Raw genomic sequence first — 23,661 nt, forward strand, 5'->3', positions numbered from 1 at the left:
TGCAATCGCCGTCCATACACCGACAATCCATGCATTTCGAGAGCAAGCGTGTGGCGCACAGTACGAGCTGGGGGCTTGGTCGAGACACAGCATATAAACGCAACCTATCCCCAACAGCTTCAGGAGATTCCAGCTCTTGTCCAAACCACCAATTGTGCCTTCTCCTTCTTGTAATATTTTCTTTTTTCTTCTTCCTTGATTTCATTCTTTTGCAGTCTGCAACATTAAACCTCACGATGGACAACTATCACGCCTGCTCCTCGGTAATTAGTGAGTTCGAAGCGCGCAAAGCCGGCGCCTTCACCTCCCTCCCGATCCGCGTGAACCGCTACAGCGAGGTGGCCACCAAAGCTGCCCAGGACTTTGTGTGCAAATGGAACTGCCACTTCGATGTTGGGTCCAATTATCCCGGGTCAACATCGGCGACTCGCTTCGGACCGCGAGACAGCCCACTTGTCATGATCATCCCCGAGGCGCAGCCGGACAGACTGGCGACGGCGGCGTGTTTGGCTGAGATGGCACGACTGCTTGATGGTAAGCCCCTTCAATTCCTGTTTCCTTCTTGCGAGTGTGTGTGTGTAAGGAGGAGGTGCTGATGGAACAGTAGACCTCTGCCATCGATTCGGAACTCATAATCGACACGAGGGCTTTGAGTTGTTGAACCGGTGCATCGAGCAATTCTCGGCCTCCTCTTCCTGCTCGTGCTCTGGATCGTGCGGGAAGAGTTTGGGAGGGGACCGTCAGCACCACTATCGCCACCACCACCACCACCACCACCATCATCGCCTTCAGCAGGTCATTTCGGAGATCTTCTCGGATGTTTGCCGGGCTGAGTGCGAGCACGGGGTGCATCTGCTTGAGGTGTATCGGAAAGCGATTGTTCGGGCTCCAACGCCACTGGACTGCAAGAAGAAGTTCGCCTTTGAGTGAGTTAGAGACTCTGGGAGGGTTGAATGTGTGATGACTGATGCCTTGTGTAGAGCCTTCTGGCCGATCTTGGAATTCGCCATCGGTGTTCATCTCTCGCACGTTGACCACATGCTTCTTCACGAAATCAAGGACGTCGCGGATGAGTGCCTCGCCTTGAACGATGAATACTGGAGCTGGACTGCAGGGTGCGCAGACCATAAGGCCGGGCGCAACATCATCGACTGCTTTGTTCGCGTGGAGGGGTTGTCGGTTGACGCAGCACGCGAGAAGGTCAGAAGAAGTATTCTTGAGCTCGAGAGCCGGTTCCTGTCCCTCAAGGACAGATTCTCCTGGCAACACCCGACCGAATCGATCCGTCTGCACCGTTGGATCGAGGCCGTCGGGGCGGCGATGGCCAGCTACAACTACTGGCGGGCGAATCTGTCGTCTCCATGCTTCAGCAGTAGCAACTGCGGCAAAGCCGAATGGACCAGCACCTCGTCTACCACCACCCTCATCGATCGTCCTTGCTCTCCTCAACTCAGCTACAGACTCCACCACAGCAGCCTCGAGAGCAAGACCACAGACACCACCGCTTTAACCGCTCCAACTACCTACATCAGCTCTATCGCCTCCACCCCGACCACCGCAATCCTGAACATGCTCCCGGCCGCGCTGAACTGCTGGGCCCGCGCGCCGGAACCCTCCCTCCAACACATCCAGACCATCTTCACCAACCTCCACAACGCCACTCTCATCCTCTGGGACATCTTCACCGCGAGCACCACCCGCCACAGCAGCCCGGCCACCCACGTCGTCTTCGGGACCGCCCAGGCCACCAACAGCGCCTACTACGCCTTCACCCACGCCCTGCAATCCGTCCAGCACCACCCCCACCTCCTCAGCAACCCGCCGCAAGCCACCGCCATCCTGACCGAAGGTCTCACCAGACTCTTCACCGGCCAGAGCTGGGCCCTGAACTGGAAGTTCACGCACCACATCCCCACCGAGCCCGAATACCTAGGCCTAATCGACGATACCACGGGGGCACTCTTCTCCATTCTGGTCCGACTGCTGCAGTCGCAGTCCCGCTGTGCCCCTCCCTCGCCATCCCCATGCCATCCTCACAACAGCAGCAGCAGCACCAACGACCCCAAGTTCCTGAACCGCAGCGACTCCCTCCTCTACCTCACCAACCTCCTTGCGCGGTTCATCCGCATCCGCGAGGAGTACCTCTTCTTCACCACCGAGTCCACCACACCAACTAGCACCATTCCCTCCAAGCCTGGGGCAGAAAGCACGATAGGAGGATACAGCTACTCCTACCCCATCATCCGGCTCCTGAACACACGGCCCGAGTACCGTGCGCAGATCACTGCGCTGCTATCCTCTTCTGCTGCTGCTGCGACTACTGGCTCATGCTCGTCATCGTACGCTGGTTCGTTCTCGGGTTGTGCGTCTCGTGGAACCAGCCCCTCGCCGTGCGCCTGCCCCCCTTCTACTGCGTCTTCTTCTTCCTCGTCTTGTTCCTGTCCCTCTTCAACTGGAGCAAACGGCACGGGCCAGGGCTTCGGAGTGTGCGGTAGTGCTATCCCGCCGCCGATGAGTGTCCCCGGTCTGTTGCACTTGCTCCGCGATTCCGGGGTGTTGGCCGCCACCAGGGAGTTCCTGCGGGATATGGAGGAGCAGATTGAGCGGGAGGTCGGGCGGTTGGAGGCCGGGGTGTTTGGCGGGGAGACGAATTCGTTGGTGCGGACGGTTGTGGGGCGGTTGAGTGTGCGGGGGGTGGTTTGATCTTGATGTCTCTGCTGGTATGGGAAGGCAGTAACGGTGGAGGGAGTCTTGTATCAAGACTTTCCCTTGGGCGGGTGGGTGGAATGAGGTGTACTCTAATTGCTGGGTGATAGAGTGTATGTACGAAATGGAATGATAGTTGGGTATTTTGCTACTTGTGCTCGATTTTGAGAAAGATTTTGCCAATTGTAACTATATCTTAGAAAACGGCCTTGAGTGAAAGCATACGCGCTCGAAGTAGAATTCTGCCCAGTGCATGAAGCTACTATCCCCATCTATAGACCCAGGCGCATCACATCCCATCCCTCTACTTCGCACCTAGCCATACCTATACCTACTCCTCCTACACCAACTCCCAAAGCAGCACGGTATCTCTCTTTTGCCGCACAATCTGAAAGCCAGCTTCTATGCAAGCAGCCACCATACCACAACTACGATCCGACAAATTCTCTGTCACCATATGGCGAACCCCCGTATGAACATCGTCCAAACAAGAACCAAGAAGCTCCTTGGTCCAGTGCTTAAGCAAGCTTAGCACCGGGGGATGGGGCGCGAAACCGGGCTATTGGTGCACCGTACTCCATACCAACGAATGAGCTCGAAATCCCCTTCCCGAGAAGCGACTTGGCTTGGTCCACCTGCAAAGAACTGGTCTCGTGAGGCTCGTATAGCTTTCCAAGTTCCCCCAAATATCTCAAAGGTATAACAATATACCGTACATCCAGCAAATACAGGCACCTAGTAAGAAATTGGAGCCACTCTGCATTTCGTGATATCTCCTCTTCTTTGGGTAGCTAGGATATCCTTTCTCTCTCTTTCCATATGCTCTACACGCATTCAATTAACAAAAATCATGACAGATCTAATCACTAACTGCTGGAACTCCCTGTTTTAACAATGATCACCGAATGCTAGCTAGGCAACAAATATCCCCGGCGATCTCAGCACCAGAACAGAAAAGGTGATTCTATCCTATCTATCTAAACCCAATAACCCCTCCCCATATACTCAGCTAAATACATAAGTGCAACGCTGTACAGCACAGTATAGTACTCCAGTCCATGTCCAACACGCAGTAACCCACTACCTCAAACAAAACAAAATCCTCACACCTACCCCAACAGACCCTTCTCTCACACCTCGAAAAATGCACCGCTTATCCCCAGGAGCATCCACCCGAAAGCCTCTTCTTCCCCTCCCCTTGTCTTTCTATTTTGTGTGTGTGTGCGTGTTAAATTGACGGTGTGTTCAATACGACACAGATATGGAATACAACGGCGTCGCGATGTTCTGCGACGGCGGGACGGTGGGGTTTCCTTGCCGGGCTTGTGTCTGTGCGGAGGATCCGGTGCATTGTAAGGGGGATGCGAGTGGTGGTGGTGGTGGTGGTGATGGTGATATTATGACGGCTACGGCTACGGCTACGGCTACGCCCACGCCAACTCCTGGCAGTCTGGATTTCGGGGTGGAGGGGGTTGGCGGCAGTTGTGCCGGGGTATTGGGAGGTGGGGGCGATGGGGGTTGGGGGTCGGGGATTTTTGAGTAGACTTTAGTACTGGGCGTTGCAGAAGGGGTTGTAGCGTCGATTATTCTTGGATGTCAGGCGTGTGGGTTATTGTATGACTGGAAACGAGAAACAGAGCCTTGGTGCTTTGGGTGGTTGTTGATGGCTGCTTTCTCCTTTTCCATGTTTCTTCACGGGCATTATTGATTGGGTTTATTTGTACAGGAACCCATGATATGGGTATACTTCTTTCTCTGCTGCGTCATGCAGAGTGGTCATTGGTCTATATGCTGGTTCTCTTGCCTGGGGGTGATAAATGCGCAAAGTTGCGAGTCGAAAGAATAGATCTGAACATGTGGATTCATCTGTCAAAGCACTCCAGAAGGAGACTAGACTAAGCTGGTACTTGGCAGCTCAGGAACCAACATCAATTTCTTAACACATAGCTTACGACCTTTACAACCCGGTCTAATCTCAAGAACAATTCAAGTGAGCCAGCCAACATATATTCAGAGAGACTATATCTAATCCAACTCACTCATCGTTAATTTATGTATAAATAAAACCAAAAACTCAACCCACGCACATCCTATCCAATTCAGAGAGGGTTTTCCAAGAGAGTTTAGACCAACCAAAACAGAAAAGAGACCGCAACACGACTCTAGATAAACAAGAACCCAAATCTTCCCGATTCCCTCTCCTAATCTAAAGCCTTCCAGCCCAACGCAGCTCCCCCCTCTCTCGTCCAAGACACACGCAAGCGTAGTATATCATTTCTCGAATAAAGAACCTCGGAGGCGGAGTTGAAAAGAAAAAAGCGAAAGAATGGAATCCGGATAAGATGGTGATTGACCACCCAAAGTTCTGTTCTAGAGTCCCACACCTTCTCAGGAAGAAGGTGGAAACCGACGTCGTGACTGGAACATCAGGGAGATCAACTTTTGCCCTCCACTAGACCTGAACCCCGTTTAGGCGCAACGGCACCAGGACCGGCTGTTGGTTTTGGTGTTTTGTCGCGGGTCATGAGTGTTCGGGGACGGCGAAAGTAGCGTGAGCCAAGTAATTGGAGTTTATGATGAATCAAAATATATAGCGTGTATGTGTATGAGATAAGTCATGTTGCGGGATGGGGAGGAGAATTCCTTATTCGAGATGGACGAAAGCTGAGAGATATTGATTTATTGATTATGGACCGAAAGGATAGATTGTTGCGCTCATGTGGAAAGTGAGAGGAAGCTCCAGGCTATCTCAGGGGAGTCATTTACATGACAGTGCAGCCGCCGCCGGGGGAGGCGCCTATACTTGATATTAGCCAACGTTCTGACCCTTACGTGGGATTGATAGGAAGGGATCGGAGTGCAAAAGTCATGACAAGCCAGATCCAAGAGAGGACATACCGCGGGTGGTGGATTCCTTGACAATCTCGACGGGGGCCATTTTGAATGATTGAAGTGATGATCGAAAGATCGAATTTGTTTTTGTTTTGCTTGTAATAAAACTTGCTGATGGAGAGAAAAAGAAGCAAACCTCGAGAGGATTCGAAGGGGTTAATATAGATTTCTGGCAGATATCAATCCGTAGAATTCGTGAATGAGAACATGTACTCCATCTTTGATATTCAACAAGAGACCAGTGGCAGTTGAGGAAGTATGAGGACGGTCTCGGCAGGTACGAATGAAAGGGCAGCCTAGGGCGAGAGAGTCAGTATCGTTTCTGTGATACTTTCTTTCTTCCTGTCGGTAAACTTCAGCATGGCGTTCGAGAAGGCTTTCATGGAGGAATCACATGGGGATGAGGTAGAAAGAACGGAATGGAGGCGACTGGGATGTATGGTTTGGGATCGTTGAGGATGTCTGGAAGGACAGGGATTAGATCTTCATATTGTTCTAATAATGGACCAATGACAGGTCGGTTTCGGTATCTAGAATCGAGATAATGGGCGCTCTGCTTTCGGTTCTGGAACTGAGGCTGTATGTCATTCTTTCTTCTGGCCCGACCTGTTGAATAACGGGGCACGAAGCCCGCGAGGGCTGTGGTTGGTCTCGAAACAGTAGTGGATGTGCCTGGACGAGTCTGGAGCGGTCAATTGTATGCATCCAGATGAATGTGCCTTCGAAAACCATAGACCGACAAACTGAATCTGGCATGGATCATGGATCATGGATCATCGTGAATGTGTCAACCTCGTGGGGTTGAGTTTGGAAGTGCCACGCGTGGAGGAAATCCGGGACGGCGCCGAACCACCATGCGTCCCTTCCTATTGTTCTTCAACAACAATATTAACCACCACCTGCCGCCACTCGCTTACAACTTTGGGTCGGTCCACAGAACACAAAATAATAAAGAAACATCCAATTTCATTGCTGCTAAGCCAGAATCCAAAGATTGAACTAGATTACTCCTTCAGGTGTAAATAGGCTCCGTCAATTCGTTCAGTGTCAGCCCTTCCTTGGCAACATCCTCCTCGATCAGGAACATCAGAGGCATTTCGACCAGTGTTCCCTTGACCTGACTGAGCAGTTCTTTCACCTGCTTGACACCCTCAGGGCCCGGAGGGAAGTCATCCCGTACCACATGTCCGTATTCGTACCGAGCAGGCTGGGAGTCGTCCTTGCCGTATGCCTGCTTGTCTGCGTTGTGGAAGTAGTATCCATAGAATTCCTTGTAGGTGGCCCAGTTCCGGACTTGGTCATCAGGAACCGAGTGAAAGACCTTCCGGAACACCTCAGTGTTCGTTCTGGCCCGAGTGTTCCACATGCTATGCATTGTGTCCGCCAAGGGGTCGGCCACAATCTGGCTTTCTGGAGACTCGGCATCGAATGTGTTTGGTACACCCACAGGCTCGAAGTTGGCATCGGGACGTTCTGGATCCTGCGGTGGCAAGAGACCAAGGTGCTTACGGAACAGGTATCTCCGGAGAGAAGCGGCAAATCGACTCGCGCTCCATGGCTGACCGTTCATGCGCGACTGGATAGGGGTGTAGTCTTCAATCACGATTGCAATCTCAGAGTCGTGATCACCCAGCTGGGAGCGATCGTTCAAGTTGGCAGATCCAACGATAGCAACCCGATCGTCGGCAATCATAACCTATGCTTCCGTCAACTTGGGCATTCACACAATCATAATTAATGCTCACCTTAGAATGTATGTAAAGTTCTTCGGTGACAAACGCGTCGATTTCAGCCTCGGCAGGACCTTCCCACGGCACGTTGCGGATATCTGTACCATTCAACATGTAACATTCGCTGACGCTGTCCCACCGACCAGGCGCAGACTTAGTGCTGGAGACCTGTTGAGCAGCCTGCTGGTACTGCTGGTAAGGGGCGGTGGTGTCAAAGGCCGCACGAGGAGCGCCCGGTCCATAGCCACCTGGGCCAGCTGTGGTCAGGTCGTGCTCCTTGCGGGCTTCCTCGTAGTTCACACCACTTCTGTTCTCCGCCTGAAGCAATGAGCCGCTGACATTGATTCGGTCGTAGTTGCGCAGGTTGTAGAATCGGATGTAATCCATCGGGTTATATCCTTCTTTGGCAATCAGTTCCATGATACTACTGCCTCCACGGTTGATGCAGTTGTACTGGAACTCCATGATGGCCCGAGTGCCCAGAGTGGATTCATCGCTCAGGTCTCCCGCAAAGCAGGGAACGGATGGGAGGACAACAACAATCTTGTACTTCTCGCCCGCTCGTGCAGCACGAAGAATACGTTCAACAATCGCAGCTCCAATCTTGTTCTGAACGGGCTTCTGGGCATCACCAGTTGCAGTAATGAAGAACTGGTTTTCGATGTAAACGAAGTGCTGACTGTTACGGATGATAGCTGCGTATGCGTCGGCGATGGAATGCTCGGTAGGCGTTCCGTTGCTCCACTTGGAAGCACTGCGTACGATCTGACAAACCATGTTACCGCGCGGCTGAGCACCCTGGCGATAATTCATACGATCCTGGTAATGATGGATTTGGCCAGCCAGTTCACCACGAAGAACGTTGCTGTAATCTGTGATGTTCTCCTTGATACCACGGAAGTTGAAGCCTCTCTCGGAGTCGCCGTATGCATGACCCCCGCTGTGATAGTCGTGGAGACCGCGGGTTTCCGAGTGCTGACCCTCTTGAGTAGGGGGAGGCGGGTAAGCCTGATTTTGACCTTGGCTCGGGGAGTATGACTGGTATTGAGACTGAGGCTGGCTCTGTTGGTGAGGGTACGCTTGACTCTGAGGCTGGGTGGGAGTCTGCTGAGTGTATGCTTGACCCTGAGATTGTGTGTAGGTCTGCTGACTCTGAGGCTGAGTGGTAGTCTGCTGTTGAGTGTACGCTTGACCTTGAGGTTGCGTATAGGTCTGCTGGTGAGAGTATGTTTGATCCTGAGACTGGCCATAGCTACTCTGCTGGGCTGATGTAGTACCCTGGCTTGAAGGAGGCCCAGGGGGAGGCGGAGGGAACGAATCACCAGTGTAGGTATAGTGGTGCTTTTCATCGTGACTTGGTGTATATGCCTGATTTGGTGTGTATGCGGGCGGAGCCTGTTGCTGCCAGTTGGAATCTGCCTGAGAGCTGGGGTGGGGCGAAGTAGCCTGATATCCACTTTGATGAGACTCGGGCTGTTGCTGCCAGCTTTGAGTATGCTGGATATTGCCAGAATAAGCAGCAGGCTGAGGGGATGCGGGCTGGGGCTGCTGCTGCCAACTAGGGGTGCTTTGAGTGGCAGGCTGAGCGCTACCGCCATAGGAAGCAGTCTGCTGAGGGCTTTGCTGCTGATGAGCTTGTTGCTGCCAGCTAGGGGTCGCCTGGTTGCCGGCGCTAGATGGTTGAGCATTGCTAGATTGTGCCGCAGGCTGCGGAGATGCGGCCTGTTGTTGCCAGCTGGGAGTGGAAGGGTTTGGGCTGGCCGGAAGAGCGCCGGGCTGGGCTGTGAATGTCTGCTGCCAGCTGGGAGTGGAAGGTCCCTGGTTTGGCGCTGCAGGCTGATGAGTTGGCCGCTGTTGTTGGCCCTGCTGCTGACCCTGCTGCTGACCTTGTTGGGGGCCCATAGAAGAGGTAGGGCGGCCGTACAAGTTCAGTTTTGTGTATCTAGCATTGTTGCGCGAGTAGTACTTGAGGTCATAGATGAAGTTCCATCGCTCGACAAAGTGCCGTCTCAGGTCTTCGACCACCTGCCCGTGCAAGCTGACTGAGATGTCTGACCATCCCATGCGGGATGTCTTCTTCCGATCCAACTGGTTCTTCTCCCAGTTGGCTACATCCTGGAAATCAAGCACTCTAGCATTGTTGTAATCCTGACCAGGGAAAACGATTTCGTTCAGGTCCTGGCCATGAACATCGGCGAGCGCGTGCTGATTAGTGTCCCAACGGCCGAAGCACATATCCAAGCCACCCATGAATGCCACGCGACCATCGATAAGGCAAAGCTTCTCGTGGTGGGCCCAGTAAAGGATGACATCTTCGTGCATACCATAGATTCCCTTGATGGTATCAGCGGACATCTTAGCCAGATTGCCTGCATCTAACGACAGGTTCTGAAGGGAAGATGCGAGAGACGCTTCTAGCTCCTGACGATCAGGAAGATGGTCAGGGTGACGGAACACAGCGATGTTCTGATGGAGATCCTCCAGGTGGTGCTTTGTGTGATGGGAGGAAACTGCGCTTTGGATTAGCTATATCGCAGTAGCGTACGGTACCCTTTCTGAACATACGTGTCAATGCCTGAGTCACCTCCTTATAGACAATGATGTTGACGCGAACGCCTCGCTGCGCAGCAGCCAACAGCATTCGATCCAGTCGATACTGCTCGTTCTTCGCCGGAGGACGTCTCAGGTAAAGTTCTGGCGACAACCACCCTGGTTTTCACGTCAGTCAAAATGTCCATCACCTCACGACTGACACTCCCCAAAGCTTACAATCCAAGATCCAGATATACTCCTTCGCACTCTCCAAGGCCTTGGAGACAGCATAGAAGTATGCACATCCATCAACATGCCACTTGACTTCGTTGCCCTGACGTTCTGGTGCAAAACTGCCAAAGCGGTTCTGTGTCTGTGGCTTGGTCGATCCATACTGCTCATAAGCCTGGGGGTCCAAGGCAGTTCCGATCTTCTGTGCGAACTCATTTCCGAGGTTCTCCAGTTTTCCGAACAATCCAGAGAGCTTGTCCTGCTTCTGGGGTTTCTGGGGTTGCTGATGATAGGTGGGCTGCTGGTGCTGGTACTGTTGCGGGCTGGTGTTTCCGTACGACGGCGAGTATTGCTGGGCGGAACCTTGGGTCTGAGACTGGGTTTGGTGGTACTGGCTCTGGCTCTGGGGTAGATAACTCCGTGGTCAGTAAGGCAAGTTGAAAATGGTACCGTGCCTGAGATTCCTGATTTACCTGCTGCGTGTTGCTGGTACCGCCCTGCTGCTGCTGATGGCTCTTGTAGGTTTCCTTCAATTTTTGGAAAGTGTCGCCGACAAATCCCCTCGCGGTATCGCCGGATGTGCCCCGCGCTGAGTCGCCGTAGTAGTGGCCGTAGGCCAGGTCTTCCTCACGGTGGGACATGGGGACGACTGTTAAACCTGGATATGAGAGGAGGGTAGATGGTGTAACAATAGACCAAAAAAAAATAAGAGAGAAAGGATGCTGACCGCTACGAGAGGGAAAGGATAGTTGTTATTATTATGTAGTCTCACGGAGGGTGGGGGAGGGGATCATCTGAGGCAGGAGGAATACGGTTTAGGGGAATACGGGGCTAAACCACGACGGTAAGACAGCCCCGCCAGTCCAGCTTATCCACCTTCTAGGCTTCCGTCTGGGTTCGAGGTTGTTGGTTTGTTTATGTTTCCTTGTGCTCGGCCACTGTCGGGTGGTGGTAGTTACTGCTGCGAATATTCTCTGCTAGCCATGGCGGCTATTTGTCAACACTATCTAACTTGCACTTCTTTCTGCTGCTATCCTATCTTAACCACCGACATCGAATGTTGCCTTGCAGGGCGGGGGCGATGCACCATCGCCTTTCTAGATCGCTGCAGTGTGGCTGTGCCGGCAATCATGGCGGGGAATCCCCAGTTAGCTTGAAACAACACCCGTACGGACCTTTACCTGACAGCCTCTGATGACGCATGATACGGTGATTCCAGCCCCTCTGTTGACTGTGGCTTATGTGGCTCTGCCACACCGCATCGTTCGTCCCGAGCATTGCGTCGCGCAAGCCCATTCAACATTTACACTGAGAGCGCTAAGAGTGTTGAGCTAGAACGCTCAAGTCCTGGGCGATCTTGGCACACGGGAATAACGCGGGCTTGTTGTCGCCAATCCTGAGACATGATCCACTTACATCGGTATAACGACAATAACATATGTAGTCATATACTCCATAGACCGAGAATATACAAATGTCTCAAGCCGATTTAACGCAGCTGCTCACGAATCTTAGCAGTGCTTTGCAAGACGGTTTGATGCTGTGAAATCCGCGACTATCCGACCACCCGCAAGTCGGACAACAACCAGCTTTCCGCGGTCGGATCCACTTCCTTGTTAGCGCAAAACTCCTTCGACCCTCATGTTCTGGAAGACTGGAATGCACCGCCAAATGATTCTCGAACTTCGCGAAGCTTTCGCGATGAGGATCCTTAGGGTGGTAAGCTAGACAGATTGTTCGTCGATTCTAGCAGGGAAAGAGTCCTGCGTGGAATGACATCGCATTCAGTGTCTTGGCGAGCATTCGCTGAGCATTAGGGACTCATTTGCTGTCAGGCCCGTGTGCGAATGCTGCTTTTTAAGCCAGGACTAGCAGCACTAAATTCTACTGGGATAAGCAGAAGAAATCCTGTCTGCTTTCTTGGGGATGGATTGAGCAGGAAAAGTCATTCGTTGTGCAATGAGGAAATATATTCCAGAACAATGACCCAACCGGATTCTCGCAGCTTTTCTCAGTATGTCTAGCACTTCATCCCCAGTATAAGGGGCTTGGAACGAGAAAGAGCTTTCTTTCCTTGATCATAGTCCACTATAAAGGATTTGCCGGTCATATCCGGGGCTTGTGGCATTACTAGAAGTACACTTGTCGCGGTCTTTTTGCGGAAGATTGTGCAGAATATATTTAATTCCATCATCGTTCACCGGGATCCAGATTCATAGCAATGGTCTAGTTGAGAAGACCAGATATTTGTGACTTGGATCACAAAGTTATCAGATTTTTCGAGTTCTGACAGAGCGAGACCACCCAAAGGGTAACTTATTGAGGATGGCGTCATTGTTTTGATTGCCCCTCGGTATCGTCGGATGGAGAGCAACCCCGCACCGAGGTGGAACAGCCAAAGCTGCCAAATTTCTTCAGGTGTACTTCAAGTCAGACGCCTCTGACAGGGAGAACCGAAGACTGCGATCTTGAGAATGGCTAGCCGCGATAGAAAGTCCAAATATACTTACCGCGTAGATAAGATCTTCGCTGTCATGTTGTGTCAAAACCTAAAGTTCGTCCTTGGATGGCAGCAAGCGCTGCCCCTCACGGACAGGCCCCCGCAGCAGACGGACCCCGCACCGCAGTTGGAGAAACCAGAGCAGCAACAATTATTTAAGAATGACATCGGCCCATATCTTGACCACTTGTTGTCTAATCCTGCGCTGCTACCATTGACCCTCTGAGACCTATCCCCAAAGGACCTCATCTATTCGATTGTAACATCAAACCAACATCACAATGTCTCTCGCAACCCTCGACGTAAGTTGTCCCGGACAAAACCCACGACGTCGATGACGTTGTACCAGGGAAGTCATTTCCGCACGTACTAATCAGCAGCGCATCACCAGGTTTCCCAACACCCCTACCTCCCCTCCGCCTCCGAGACGCTGTTCAAGGCCAAGGCATCGAAGAAGCTGAGCTTCGAGCAAATCGCCGAGCACATCGGTCGCAACGAGGTTGCCGCGGCCGCCCTTTTCTACGGCCAGGCCAAGGCATCCCCTGAAGACATCGACAAGCTGTCCTCCCTCCTCGATATTCCCCGCGACCTTCTGGAAGAGCAGCTCAGTGGCTTCCCGGATCGCGGCCGCTCGGTCGAGATGCCGCCCAAGGAGCCGCTGATCTACCGATTGTATGAGATCGTGCAGAACTACGGGTACGCGTACAAGGCTGTTCTGAATGAGAAGTTCGGGGATGGCATTATGAGTGCCATCTCGTTCTCCACCAAGGTGGAGAAGGAGACGGATGAGGCTGGAAACAACTGGGCTGTTATCACTCTGAGAGGAAAATGGTTTGTCAACAGGATTGTTTAATTAATTCTTGCATGAGACTTGCTAACTGAGACTACGACAGGTTGCCTTTCTCACGGTTCTAAGTATGATTACGTGAGTCTAGGGAGGCGGTAGTAATTTAAATGCATGTAAATAATATTTGAAAGAGGTACCATATTTCATCTCTTCCTGCGCATGAATTTCATTCCTATGGGTAGTAGTAATGCGCAAAGTAGAGAATTCACAGCCGGCGTCGAGTGACACCTACCTTCACCCGCCAGGTTGGGCGTGTGTCATAGTGAAGTGAGGATGGCCTCCATAACACACAATCCTTGCGCATCCACCCCATTGACTGACTCACCTTCCACTCCCTCAACCTTCTATCCAGATCCCTTCGGCTGCCTCGTTCTTTTTATTCATCACATTTCTTCCCACTGCAATCTTCTCAAACAGTGACATCGAAGATTTCACTTCAAGCCCTCAACTATTTCTCCGCGGCTATTGTGGCCTACATTCCTATCTTCCTCCCCTTTGAAACCCATTTGAACTGTTCAAAACTCAGTCAAAATGTCCGCTCGTTCAGGCCACCAGGCAGGTCCTTCCAAGGTGACCAGCGCCAACACAAGCCGCTACGGTGTCACTCGCTCGGGACCAGGCCCCGTTAATGCAGGCCGTGCTACTACAGGACCCTCGCGCACAGGAGCCCCTGATGATGGTCGTCCCATTAAAGGTGGCCCTCGCGCTGGTCCTTCTCCCGTAGTGAAGTCTGGTGGAAAGCCCAGTAAGTCACGTTCCTTGCATATAAACTAACCAGGGGCTGAATCATCTCCCGCAGGTCCCTCAGTTGCAGCGAAGCCCGGCGAAAGGTCGAATGTTACCAAGCCCTTGAATCCTCGTCGCTTTGTCCCAGAACCCTCTCGCGCAAAGCCTCCTGCTGCAGGACCAACCACCGCAATAGGTCGTCCAGCTGCAGGCCCTATCACCAGAGGTCGTGATCCCACCAGTCGTCCTATCGCCGAACCTGCCTCCACACAACCTCCTACCACACAGCCTTCTGCCAAAGTCGACACGCCGGCGAGGCCCTCGAGCACAAAGCCTTCCGAGCCCACCAGAGTCTCCTGCACGTATGCCAAGTGCGGAAAGCAGTTCCCCAGCAAAAGAGACATGGACATTCACAAGATCACCGAGCACGAGTACTGCGAGCGGTGCGACGAAGATTTCCCGGATGAAGAGCGCTTACTTCTCCACAAAATCATCAGCGTCAAGCACATCGTGTGCCCCGTCTGCGGTCTGGAATTTCGTAGCTCGGGTGGCCGGGACGTCCACATTCGTCAGGTAAGTGACCAGAAACACTTTCTTTGGCTGCTAGAACAGAGCGAGAATGAACCAGTTTGAGAACTGACACAATACTTGATCGGCGACAGAACCATCGAGCAGAACAGACCATCGACTGTCGCGGCTGCACCATGAGTTTCAAATCCGCCAGCGCCCTGATGCAGCACATCGAGAGCAACGGCTGTCGCAGAATCCCACGGGCTCGCCTGCTCCAGCAGCAGGAGACCCGTCTGATGATCGCCGAGATCCTGGACGGTGACCGGCCCATCCGGCCCGAGGATCTCGACAACGACGACGGTGGTGTCATGCTGGATGGGACTCCGCTGAAGTCCCCCGTCAGCCCCAGAAGAAGTCCAAGAAACAAAACCCCCGACGCGAAATCACCCACCAGCACTAATCCCAGCCCCGGTGCAGAAACGTCGGTAATGAACTCTCCCTGCCCGCTGCACCAGCAGCAGCAACAAAGTATCCCGTCGTCCCCCTCCAACAAGACCGAGAAGAGCATGGCGACCGCGATGTCGCGACTCTCGCTGGACGACGCGGACCCCGACGCCAGCGATAGTGCGCTCGTCCCGCTCCCCACAGCCACCGAGCTCGAGCACGACCAGACAATGGAGTGGAGCCTCTTCGGCAAGCCAGTCGTCTCGGCCGGGGAGATCCTCCGCGAGATCACCCCGGGCTGGGACTCGAGCAAGTTCCTGAACATGTGTCGTACGCGTTACGTGTGCCACTGTCGCGTGAGCTACAAGCGGGTGGAGGATTTCGAGACGCATATCATTGAGGAGATGCGCGATAGGAAACCACTGGGGTGCGACCTCATCTTTCTCTGTCCCTTTCATTGACTCGTACAAGACTAACCACTTCCGTACAAACAGATGCCCCCGATGCTTCCGCAACTTCAAACGCTCGTCGGACCTGGTCGCGCACATGGAGACCGGGAGCAATCGCTGCAGCGTGGCTTCCGGGTCCGCCTACCACCAGGTTCTGGATCAGTTGACCGGCGGGGTGGTCCGCGTCTCCGGCACGCTTCAGGATGGCACTATCAAGTATGAAGCCGGCAACGTGGAACCGCTGTACGAGCCGGACAACGAGACCACTCTTGCTGGTATCGATACGAGCTACACGTTCAGAAGCCCCGTCTGGTGATCATAACGGATGGGTTGAATCCTCATCTGCGACGACCTATTATGGATTCTCAGGACGCTGGCACTTGGAGGGAGAGTTGCGTCTTGAATTGACACTTTGTGCTAGTGTTTCTCATTTGTGATCTTCACTTGGTCTTGAAATTCCTTCTCCGCCCTTATGCATTTACAAAATAGTACTACGTGTTTCATTTTCAGTTTGTCTTTCATCTGATGATTGCGAAATTGGTTCATAATTTCATTAGTCTTTTGATATTCCATTATCTCAGCAAAAAAAAAAAAAAACAAAACCATCTCGTTACTCTACGCTGTCTCCGCATATCCACAGCACAGCATAACGCAGTACTCACCCCCACAAAACCAATGTACCTCCCTCCCTCCGAGCAAAACCCCACTTAAGAGTAAAAACATGCATAAAGATATCTCTCATAACCATGTAGAACGTATACAGAAAAAAGGTAGGGGTATAAACATCAACATCAACACCAACACCAACACAACAGGCAACACCAGCACCTGTACACCAGCCGCAAACCCGAAGACCAGAATCGCATCGATCTCCGCCCTGCGCAAGCCCCATCAACCACAACCGTCTATCTCATCGATCATCGACCATCGCACGCATCAAGTATCATCCCATCCCCACATCGAAGACGACCTCATCGCACTCCCCGTCATCCCGTCACCCCCTTCAAATCGAAATGAAACCCAGAAAGATCAGGTCTAGCAACACTCCTCACAGCACTCAAAGCACAACAACCCCGCGCAACTATTTCGCCCCGGTAGCCGTTAGCTTGTTACCCACACAAAAGAAAGGGGTCGGAAGAACATACACGCCACAGCACACGCCGCCACCGCCACCACCGCGGAGGTTCATCTGCATTTGTTCTTGGGTGGACTGCGCGCCAGATATTAGCTTGTTGTTTTGTTTAGGGGAAACATGGGCTGCGGGGAAGAGGGGGTTGGTGCAGGCAAGGGCAAGGACAACGCACGGGCTGCTCGGTGACGACGCGCTCGGTGGACGGGGCCTGGGGGCTCGAGGGTTGCTGCATGGTCGTGGGCATCATGGTGGCCGTGTTGGGGTTCCAGGTGGGAGCGCCGTCGGCGGGGGTGGAGTTCTTGGTGGAGGTGAAGAGGTTGAACATCTTGATCTTTGATCTTTGGTAGTAAGTTGTGTTGATTGTAGGTGTGGTGGAGGCGAGTAAGGTAGGTAGGTTTGTTTGTATCTTAGTCTATGAAGATAAAGACTGAGAGAGAGGGAGGTGAGATGAGACGGGGATAAGCTGACACGGACGGGCACTGCAAGGGTATTTATGTTGGAGAGTTCTTCAAGGTAGGTTCACTCACTGGGCTGGGCAGTTGTCAATGGATGGGATCTTAGTTTCCTAGGTAAGTTTGGTTTGGTTCGGTTTTAATGGGTCAGGGGTCCGACCCATCCTGGGCCGCCCTATGGTGCAGTGCACTGGTTGAGCATACAGTACGGTAACAGTATTATACCAGCACAGCCAGTCACAGCCACGAGATGCTCCACGTCAGCGGCTCAGCCCTGCCGCGCTTGCGTTTCTACAGGTGGGGCAGCAGCAAGGCCCTGGGGCACTTTTACCACTAGTCTACCACTGCAAGTACAGAATCACTTACCCAGCAATGCAATCTTCTCTCTGTCTAAACTTAGAATCGCTCAACTCTTCCGTATGAGTACATACGTACCGGTAGTACTCAAGCGCGTACAGCCATGCATCTAACTTACCAATAGCACCAGATGATCATGCACGCACACACACACACACACACACCTCCCACTTGACCATCTCACCCTCACCCTCACCATCACCCCAGCATAGCAGAGCAGAGCAGAGCAGAGCAGAGCAGAGCAGAGCAGAGCAGAGCAGAGCAGAGCAGAGCACAGCAGAGCAGAGCAGAGCACAGCAGAGCAGAGCAGAGCAGAGCAGAGCAGAGCACAGCAGAGCAGAGCAGAGCACAGCAGAGCAGAGCAGAGCAGCACCTCCCGCCAAACCTCAACCCGATTCGCAATTCCACCCCTCCCACCCCCCACTCCCCTCAACCGCCAAGACCGCCAACCCCCCTTCTTCGGATCAACCAGGCCACTGCAGGAAAACAAAAAAATCAGGCAGCCTCAATTTTTCGCCCGTACTCCGTACCGTGTATTCTACGTATTCGTTTTCCCGCCCGGGCTTTTCCGCCGGGCGATGCCAAGAACCACTATCGAGGAAGAATCCCCCCCGTCAAGCTTCCGAGGTCGATGGAAAAGCTTTTCGCTGCTCGTCTGGGTTTCTTGGGGAGGCGTCACTGCGTCAGTGAATTCCCGTGGAGTCGGACGTCGTGCAACAGAAGAACGTGCTATTCTTAGCAAGAATGGTGCCGCCTATCCTGTCTGTGGCTGGGTGGTTGGTCCCTGAAACCACCTACTGGTATTCTGGTGGAACGATTCGAGAATTTCCCCCCCAACAATGAACTCCGGATCAGCAGAGCCGAATTGAGCCCTTGCATTGTTTTGCCTCTAGGTGACTGCGTGACTGGTGACTGGCGACTGGTGACTGGGTCCTCTGGAGGCAGAAACATTTTCCCCCCGGCTACGCGATCATTGGCTGACCGTTGTTGAAACAAACCCTCACAAGTAAGTTACCGTTGCGGTGACCCCGAGCTCTCTACGGAGTACCCCGTAGTCCAGAGTACTATGTAACTTGATCGAGGTGAATTTCGGGGCCTAAGTTGATGAACCCAAAGTCACCCCGTCGAGGCAATTATCGGTAGTTCGGCTATTTCTTTTGGCTCCCCGTTTTGGGAAGGAAATGGCTCGGCTCGCTCTTGAAGGTGTGGCTGTGTGCACGCCTCGGGGCGCGGACTCGGGGGCTAAAGCCACACACCGCTTGCGCGGCGGCAAACCTGCTTGATGCGTACGGGAAGGAAAGTATCCCTCGTGGCGCCCAGTGTTCTAGGTTTCTGGACATTGGGTTCATCTGGGAGGAGTGGGAAAGTCGACCATCAACTAAGTGCATGAAATCCCTCTGCAGCGTTTGGCAACGAGATGTACTACCCATTGTCATCCCCAATGTGATAACGGGCATTAGCGCGGTTGGGGGCGGAAGCCGCGCGCCAGACTCATGTCTTTGGATGAAACACCAGTTTCTAGTCGACTGGTCTGGATTCTGTCACTCATTATCTTTCGATCAGGGGATCATCGGCATTGCCCTGTCAATCAAATTTACCCGCTGCGGAGATGACACAGAATCTGTCTCAGGCATCTTAGTGGTGTAACCCGAGCACGCTGCAACTACCGGCTTTGCTCTTAGATACAACGCGAGTAATTGTGTTACAATTGAAACATCAGCCAACCTCAATACAGGTCTACCATAAATCTACAACATCTCTGCTCAAATATCAAGATCCGGAAGCCAGCGTTCTTTCCACTGTTGCAACCACGTCTTGTACAGCTCGAAATCGACAGGCCCAATCGTGCCCATGACTTGACTATGGGCAATCGCGTTTGTCGTTTCGAAAGGTGCGGCATTGGCACCTTGTTGATCAAGTAGGCTCTTGAAGAACCCCAGCAATGGAATAGCCGGCAGACTTTCGAGACGTTCGTGACTTGCATCATCCGAGATCTGTTGCAATTCATTGACCCATTCTTCAAGCGGAACCATCTTGGCTTTGCACGCTCTAGCCACCAGGGGAGCAAATAACTCCCAATCTTTGGGCTCCGGGTTGACAACGTGGTACACCTTGAGTCCGGTAAGATTCTGCTCCTCGTGGCGGCGTTGAACTATCTGCACAATAGCTTGAGCAGCTAGGTCCTGTATATTGAAATGTCAGCAACCGCCGAATCTTGTTCAAAGGCATGCCAAGATGTGTCGCTCGGAAGCTCAAGAACTTACAATCGGGATCCAATTAACCTTTATTGCTCCCAAAGCATCTGGGACCTTGCCGATGGTAAATGACGAGCGGACCATCGACGGAAACCAGTCCCGCGGGTTCCACATCCCTCCTCTGGGAGATGAGGGACCGCCCAGCTGACCAATGCGGTGAATGCTGATACGAAGGTTGCTGCGCTGGGCTGCGATTCCGCACATGGACTCGGCCACGAACTTCGACTCAGCATATCCCAGTTCTTGCACCGCCGAGGCCTCATGCAGTGTTTCAGGAATTGTTGATCCATGTGATGCTTGCCATGCCCCGACCGTCGAAACAGATGACATGTAGTGCAAGTGAGCCTGACGAGGGGACTCCTCAACCAGGTTCAGGAGGCGTCGCAGCCCCTTAAGCATAGGGTCTTCAAATGCCTTTAAAGGTTTATGGAAATCAACTGGCCAGGCGTTGTGAATATAGACATCTGCTGTGTCCCGTAGCTGACGATACCGAGCAGGTGCTAGCCCCAGCATTTCATCGCCTAGGCTGACCTGCCAGAAGTGAACCCGTGAGGTTTCTGTGATCCACCCACCTGACAAGCCCCTTTCCTGGAAGTTATTCACCTGGCGGTCAGCTGCATCGGCGCTGCGGTTGAGGCAATATACATCTGCAACCGACGGGATTTGCAACAACTGATGGAGCAGGCGACTACCGAGATCACCCGTCGAGCCCGTTAGCACGACCGTGGTACCGCCGTGGCCAAGATATCGAGAGTGATCCCAGACAGAATGGACAAGCCGATCGGTTCGCGTCCATTGGGCATCTGAGCTCTTTTTGCTTGACTCATCACCACCAACATGTCGACTAAGTCTGTCGGCAAGACCTTGGATGGAGCCTGCTTGGTAAATCTCATTGCTTGACCAAACCATAGCTTTCCCAGAGGGGTGCAATTTCTTTGATGCATGCTGCAACATTCTCGACAATTCGGTTACCTGCAGTGAGTCGATCCCGCTACCAACTAGATCATCATTCTCGCCAACATCCTTCAACCGGAGTCGCTGGGAGAACACTCGTAAGAGCCACTGCTTGAGTGCGTCTCCACCCGAGCCCTCAGGATATGCTCCAACCTTGGCATCGTGCACTTTAGAAGTTCTAGAGTCTCCAGACTCATACAAAGAGTCCAGGACGGACTTGTAATCGTTGGCAATCTCGCGACGGCGCAAGGATCCCTTTGGGGATCGAGCGAACGGTTTATCGCGAGATGTAAGAGCTATGTGAGTGTCGAAAATACGTGCATAAGCAGGGAGTGCTTCATTGGCCTCATCCAAAAGTGACTCAAGCTGCTGTCGAAGCCATCCCTCGGTCCAGTCCTCGGGAAGGTTATCCCACGCGGGTTCCAGAAGCAATGCGGCTTGATGACGGTCCTGGCCAAAGATGGCCGCGCGGCTGATCAGTTGGTGTCTCTCGAGGATCTTCTCAGCTTCGATAGGATTGAACTTCTCCCCGTTGCTCATGACATGGATGTCATCGCCTCTGCCGCTGAAACGCCAAAGACCAGATTTCGTTGGATGTGGAGTGAAAAGATCGCCCGTGCGGTACTCAGATAGATCTGGATAGGAATAGAAGATTCCGTGATACTTGCGTGACTCGGGCCTGGGAATCACTAATTCAAAGACCCCTTTCTCGACTTCGTCCATCCGCACCCCGAAGGCGGGAACCCATTCCAGATAACACCAATCGGCTGGATCCTCGCAGAGCAAAGCGGGCGTCCATCCCGTCTCGGTGCTCCCCAGCACAGTCTGTAGACGTGTCAGCGATGACAATTGGTCCCCAGCGGATTGTGACATGGGCGCTCCGCCAAAAGCCACGTCCTCGAATTGTGACAACGCTTTCCGGCCGCTCTCCTGTTTCCCAAGGTCCTCAATGACAGGTGCAGCTACCAATGTCCATTTGGGATGATGAGCAGACATGATCTGCGCAAATAGATCAGGGTCCAACGGACGGTCGGGTGCAAGAACGAATGCTGTCTTGAAATAAATACACTCGGTGATGCAGACCAGGCCGACAAAATGAAACATGGGACCATAGTGAAACCGTAATCTCCCGTTCGCTCGCACATGAGCTTGGGCGAGCTTTCGTCCCTCTGGCACAGAGATGGTCCGGATATTCTCAAGAGTGGCGAAATAACCATGGGTTATGTTGATAGGCTTGGGTTTCCCTGTTGTTCCGGAGCTATGCAAGATAACCGGGGATATATCCTCGGCGGCGGCGAAATCGTGCTCGTACTTGTAGGGGTAGTTGTCACTTGGCGCATCTTGGAAGACTTCCCAGAGTGACGGCATGAGCCATTTCTGGAACCCCTCTGAGCGGTTCCTTTTGACCTTATCCAACATCTGTCGCAGTTGCTGCTTGTTGCTGGCGTCGACCATTACTGAGCAATCTGTGGCGTCGAGCAGATGCTGGAATGCGGAATGAGAGTTCCGGGTGGAGAGAAGCAATGCCTATGTTGAATGAGCTTTCTAATTTATGGGAGGAAATCCTGATTCCACGAACCGTGTTTCCTGTTTTCATGCAGGCCAATATAAACACCGCGTATCGCACATCATTGGTCCCTATATAGGCGAGGACATGTCGCTTCTGCTTGGCCCGATCGCCCAGCTGCTGGTCAATCCAGAACGCAATGCGATTGACAGCATGGGCCAAATCCTGGTAGGTGATGCTTCGCCAATTATCGGCCGATTTCATGGAGACTGGATGAATGCAGTACAGCTGATCTGGTTGAGTTTCTGCCAACTCGTCCACCACCTGGTGGAGGAGCCGGCCCGGAGAAGCTTCTGAACCCATTTTGAGGGAATTGATACGACGATATCAAAACAAGTTGATGCTAAATGCTGTGAAGAAGACATTTTCCGGGCGGATACGAGGAGGTAATATGTGCTGTTGCTTTCTGTGGAGGTGTGACGGCATTGTAGCCTGCAAGTGCGCGACACATTCCTCATGGCGTGTAAGCGGCGCGCAAGGGGCAAACTCGTTACCGTTGGGGGAGGGCACAAGATGCCACGAGTTGCTGTTTTCTCGCAGCTGCATCAACATGACACCTGCTGGCAAGGCATCAACGTCATTGAAGTCTAACTTCAGGGTCCATCCGCTGCCGAAAGGCTGTCTGACTGGATGGTAACTATTTTTGCGGCAATAATAGTCCTGCCGAATCCTGAGCTGCTCATTCCTGGGAAGCTCGGACTAGACCGCTCGAGAAACTCTTAAAGTTCCTTCTGGTTGTACTGTTATAAGATGCTCCAAGGAAAACCGCCAAAGGTTAGCCTAATAGCAAGCTTTCGGTCACAGTTCGGAGCCAGTATATCAGGGACTTCACGTAACGCGTCCCACGAGTTGCTTACCTTATTTATTTTGTTTCCTTTTTCCATCATTCGACATGCATCAGGCCGCAGTGGCTGCGTCATACTACAAACCTTTTTCTTGAACGAGTATGAAAGAAAAGAGGAGGGTGCAGATCACCTGGTGCAAGAGATCATGCGGTCGATGTAGTAGATCCCGAGAAGAGGAAGGATGATCGCATTCCAATCAAGAGTTTCTGCAAGTTCTGTCCGCACTTGCCCGATATGGTATACAATTACCAGGAACGGCCAGAGGTGGCAACGCACCCTCAAGGCGCGAGATCTGATCTAGAAGACCGATGCTTGTCGAATGGCAAACGGAATAGTCCCGTTGCAGGGGCCTAGCCGTCAACATCCCAGAAACCGCGCACTTGCACTGCAAAAAAAGAAAAAAGAAAAAAAAGAAAAAGAAAAAGCCAAAAAAAAAATCCAGGTTGCCCTCCAACTATAATAACCAGCAACGCCCACATAATGCATCATCCCAAGAAATGAATTGCTAGCAGGAAACCGATATTTCCTTGAT

General features: G+C 52.6%; 6 protein-coding genes across 6 annotated transcripts; 3 read left to right on the plus strand and 3 right to left on the minus strand.

The window, feature by feature from the left end:
* The first annotated feature begins 139 nt into the window (after positions 1–139).
* BO72DRAFT_525766 (uncharacterized protein) lies at positions 140–2,816 on the plus strand. The gene is made up of 3 exons (XM_040949984.1): positions 140–534; positions 608–926; positions 981–2,816. The coding sequence occupies exons 1-3, from the start codon at positions 237–239 to the stop codon at positions 2,701–2,703; spliced, it is 2,340 nt and encodes a 779-aa protein (XP_040803585.1). The 5' UTR covers positions 140–236; the 3' UTR covers positions 2,704–2,816.
* Positions 2,817–6,610: 3,794 nt separating this feature from the next.
* Positions 6,611–10,732, minus strand: pld2 (putative phospholipase D (PLD); the record flags this gene model as incomplete). The annotated part of the gene is made up of 5 exons (XM_040948427.1): positions 6,611–7,294; positions 7,344–9,838; positions 9,894–10,037; positions 10,098–10,494; positions 10,565–10,732. 5 exons carry the CDS (start codon positions 10,730–10,732, stop codon positions 6,611–6,613), a joined length of 3,888 nt encoding a protein of 1,295 aa, XP_040803586.1.
* A 2,059-nt stretch (positions 10,733–12,791) lies between these two features.
* On the plus strand, positions 12,792–13,599 carry cyn1 (putative cyanate hydratase). The gene is made up of 3 exons (XM_040944162.1): positions 12,792–12,893; positions 12,983–13,422; positions 13,485–13,599. Exons 1-3 carry the CDS (start codon positions 12,873–12,875, stop codon positions 13,504–13,506), a joined length of 483 nt encoding a protein of 160 aa, XP_040803587.1. The 5' UTR covers positions 12,792–12,872; the 3' UTR covers positions 13,507–13,599.
* A 370-nt stretch (positions 13,600–13,969) lies between these two features.
* Positions 13,970–15,883, plus strand: BO72DRAFT_456785 (putative C2H2 finger domain protein; the record flags this gene model as incomplete). The annotated part of the gene is made up of 4 exons (XM_040946295.1): positions 13,970–14,183; positions 14,238–14,737; positions 14,827–15,545; positions 15,613–15,883. 4 exons carry the CDS (start codon positions 13,970–13,972, stop codon positions 15,881–15,883), a joined length of 1,704 nt encoding a protein of 567 aa, XP_040803588.1.
* A 705-nt stretch (positions 15,884–16,588) lies between these two features.
* Positions 16,589–16,931, minus strand: BO72DRAFT_445890 (uncharacterized protein; the record flags this gene model as incomplete). The annotated part of the gene is made up of 3 exons (XM_040944163.1): positions 16,589–16,648; positions 16,713–16,777; positions 16,872–16,931. The coding sequence occupies 3 exons, from the start codon at positions 16,929–16,931 to the stop codon at positions 16,603–16,605; spliced, it is 171 nt and encodes a 56-aa protein (XP_040803589.1). The 3' UTR covers positions 16,589–16,602.
* A 2,187-nt stretch (positions 16,932–19,118) lies between these two features.
* BO72DRAFT_31893 (NRPS-like enzyme) lies at positions 19,119–22,904 on the minus strand. The gene is made up of 3 exons (XM_040940549.1): positions 22,297–22,904; positions 19,773–22,244; positions 19,119–19,691 (listed from the first exon to the last, which is right to left on the minus strand). Exons 1-3 carry the CDS (start codon positions 22,585–22,587, stop codon positions 19,272–19,274), a joined length of 3,183 nt encoding a protein of 1,060 aa, XP_040803590.1. The 5' UTR covers positions 22,588–22,904; the 3' UTR covers positions 19,119–19,271.
* Between the last annotated feature and the right edge of the window lie 757 nt (positions 22,905–23,661).

This window comes from Aspergillus fijiensis, assembly GCF_003184825.1.
Source record: "Aspergillus fijiensis CBS 313.89 unplaced genomic scaffold BO72scaffold_12, whole genome shotgun sequence".
NCBI classification, from domain to species: domain Eukaryota; kingdom Fungi; phylum Ascomycota; class Eurotiomycetes; order Eurotiales; family Aspergillaceae; genus Aspergillus; species Aspergillus fijiensis.

Coding starts and splice junctions, on each gene's coding strand:
- cyn1 (XM_040944162.1), top strand. CDS start 12,873: ATGTCTCTCGCAACCCTCGAC. Junction 12,894..12,982: donor TGTCTCTCGCAACCCTCGAC/GTAAGTTGTCCC, acceptor GCGCATCACCAG/GTTTCCCAACACCCCTACCT. Junction 13,423..13,484: donor ATCACTCTGAGAGGAAAATG/GTTTGTCAACAG, acceptor AGACTACGACAG/GTTGCCTTTCTCACGGTTCT.
- BO72DRAFT_31893 (XM_040940549.1), bottom strand. CDS start 22,587: ATGGGTTCAGAAGCTTCTCCGGGCCGGCTCCTCCACCAGGTGGTGGAC. Junction 22,245..22,296: donor GCATGAAAACAGGAAACACG/GTTCGTGGAATC, acceptor CATTCAACATAG/GCATTGCTTCTCTCCACCCG. Junction 19,692..19,772: donor AGGTTAATTGGATCCCGATT/GTAAGTTCTTGA, acceptor TTCAATATACAG/GACCTAGCTGCTCAAGCTAT.
- BO72DRAFT_525766 (XM_040949984.1), top strand. CDS start 237: ATGGACAACTATCACGCCTGCTCCTCGGTAATTAGTGAGTTCGAAGCG. Junction 535..607: donor GATGGCACGACTGCTTGATG/GTAAGCCCCTTC, acceptor ATGGAACAGTAG/ACCTCTGCCATCGATTCGGA. Junction 927..980: donor AAGAAGAAGTTCGCCTTTGA/GTGAGTTAGAGA, acceptor TGCCTTGTGTAG/AGCCTTCTGGCCGATCTTGG.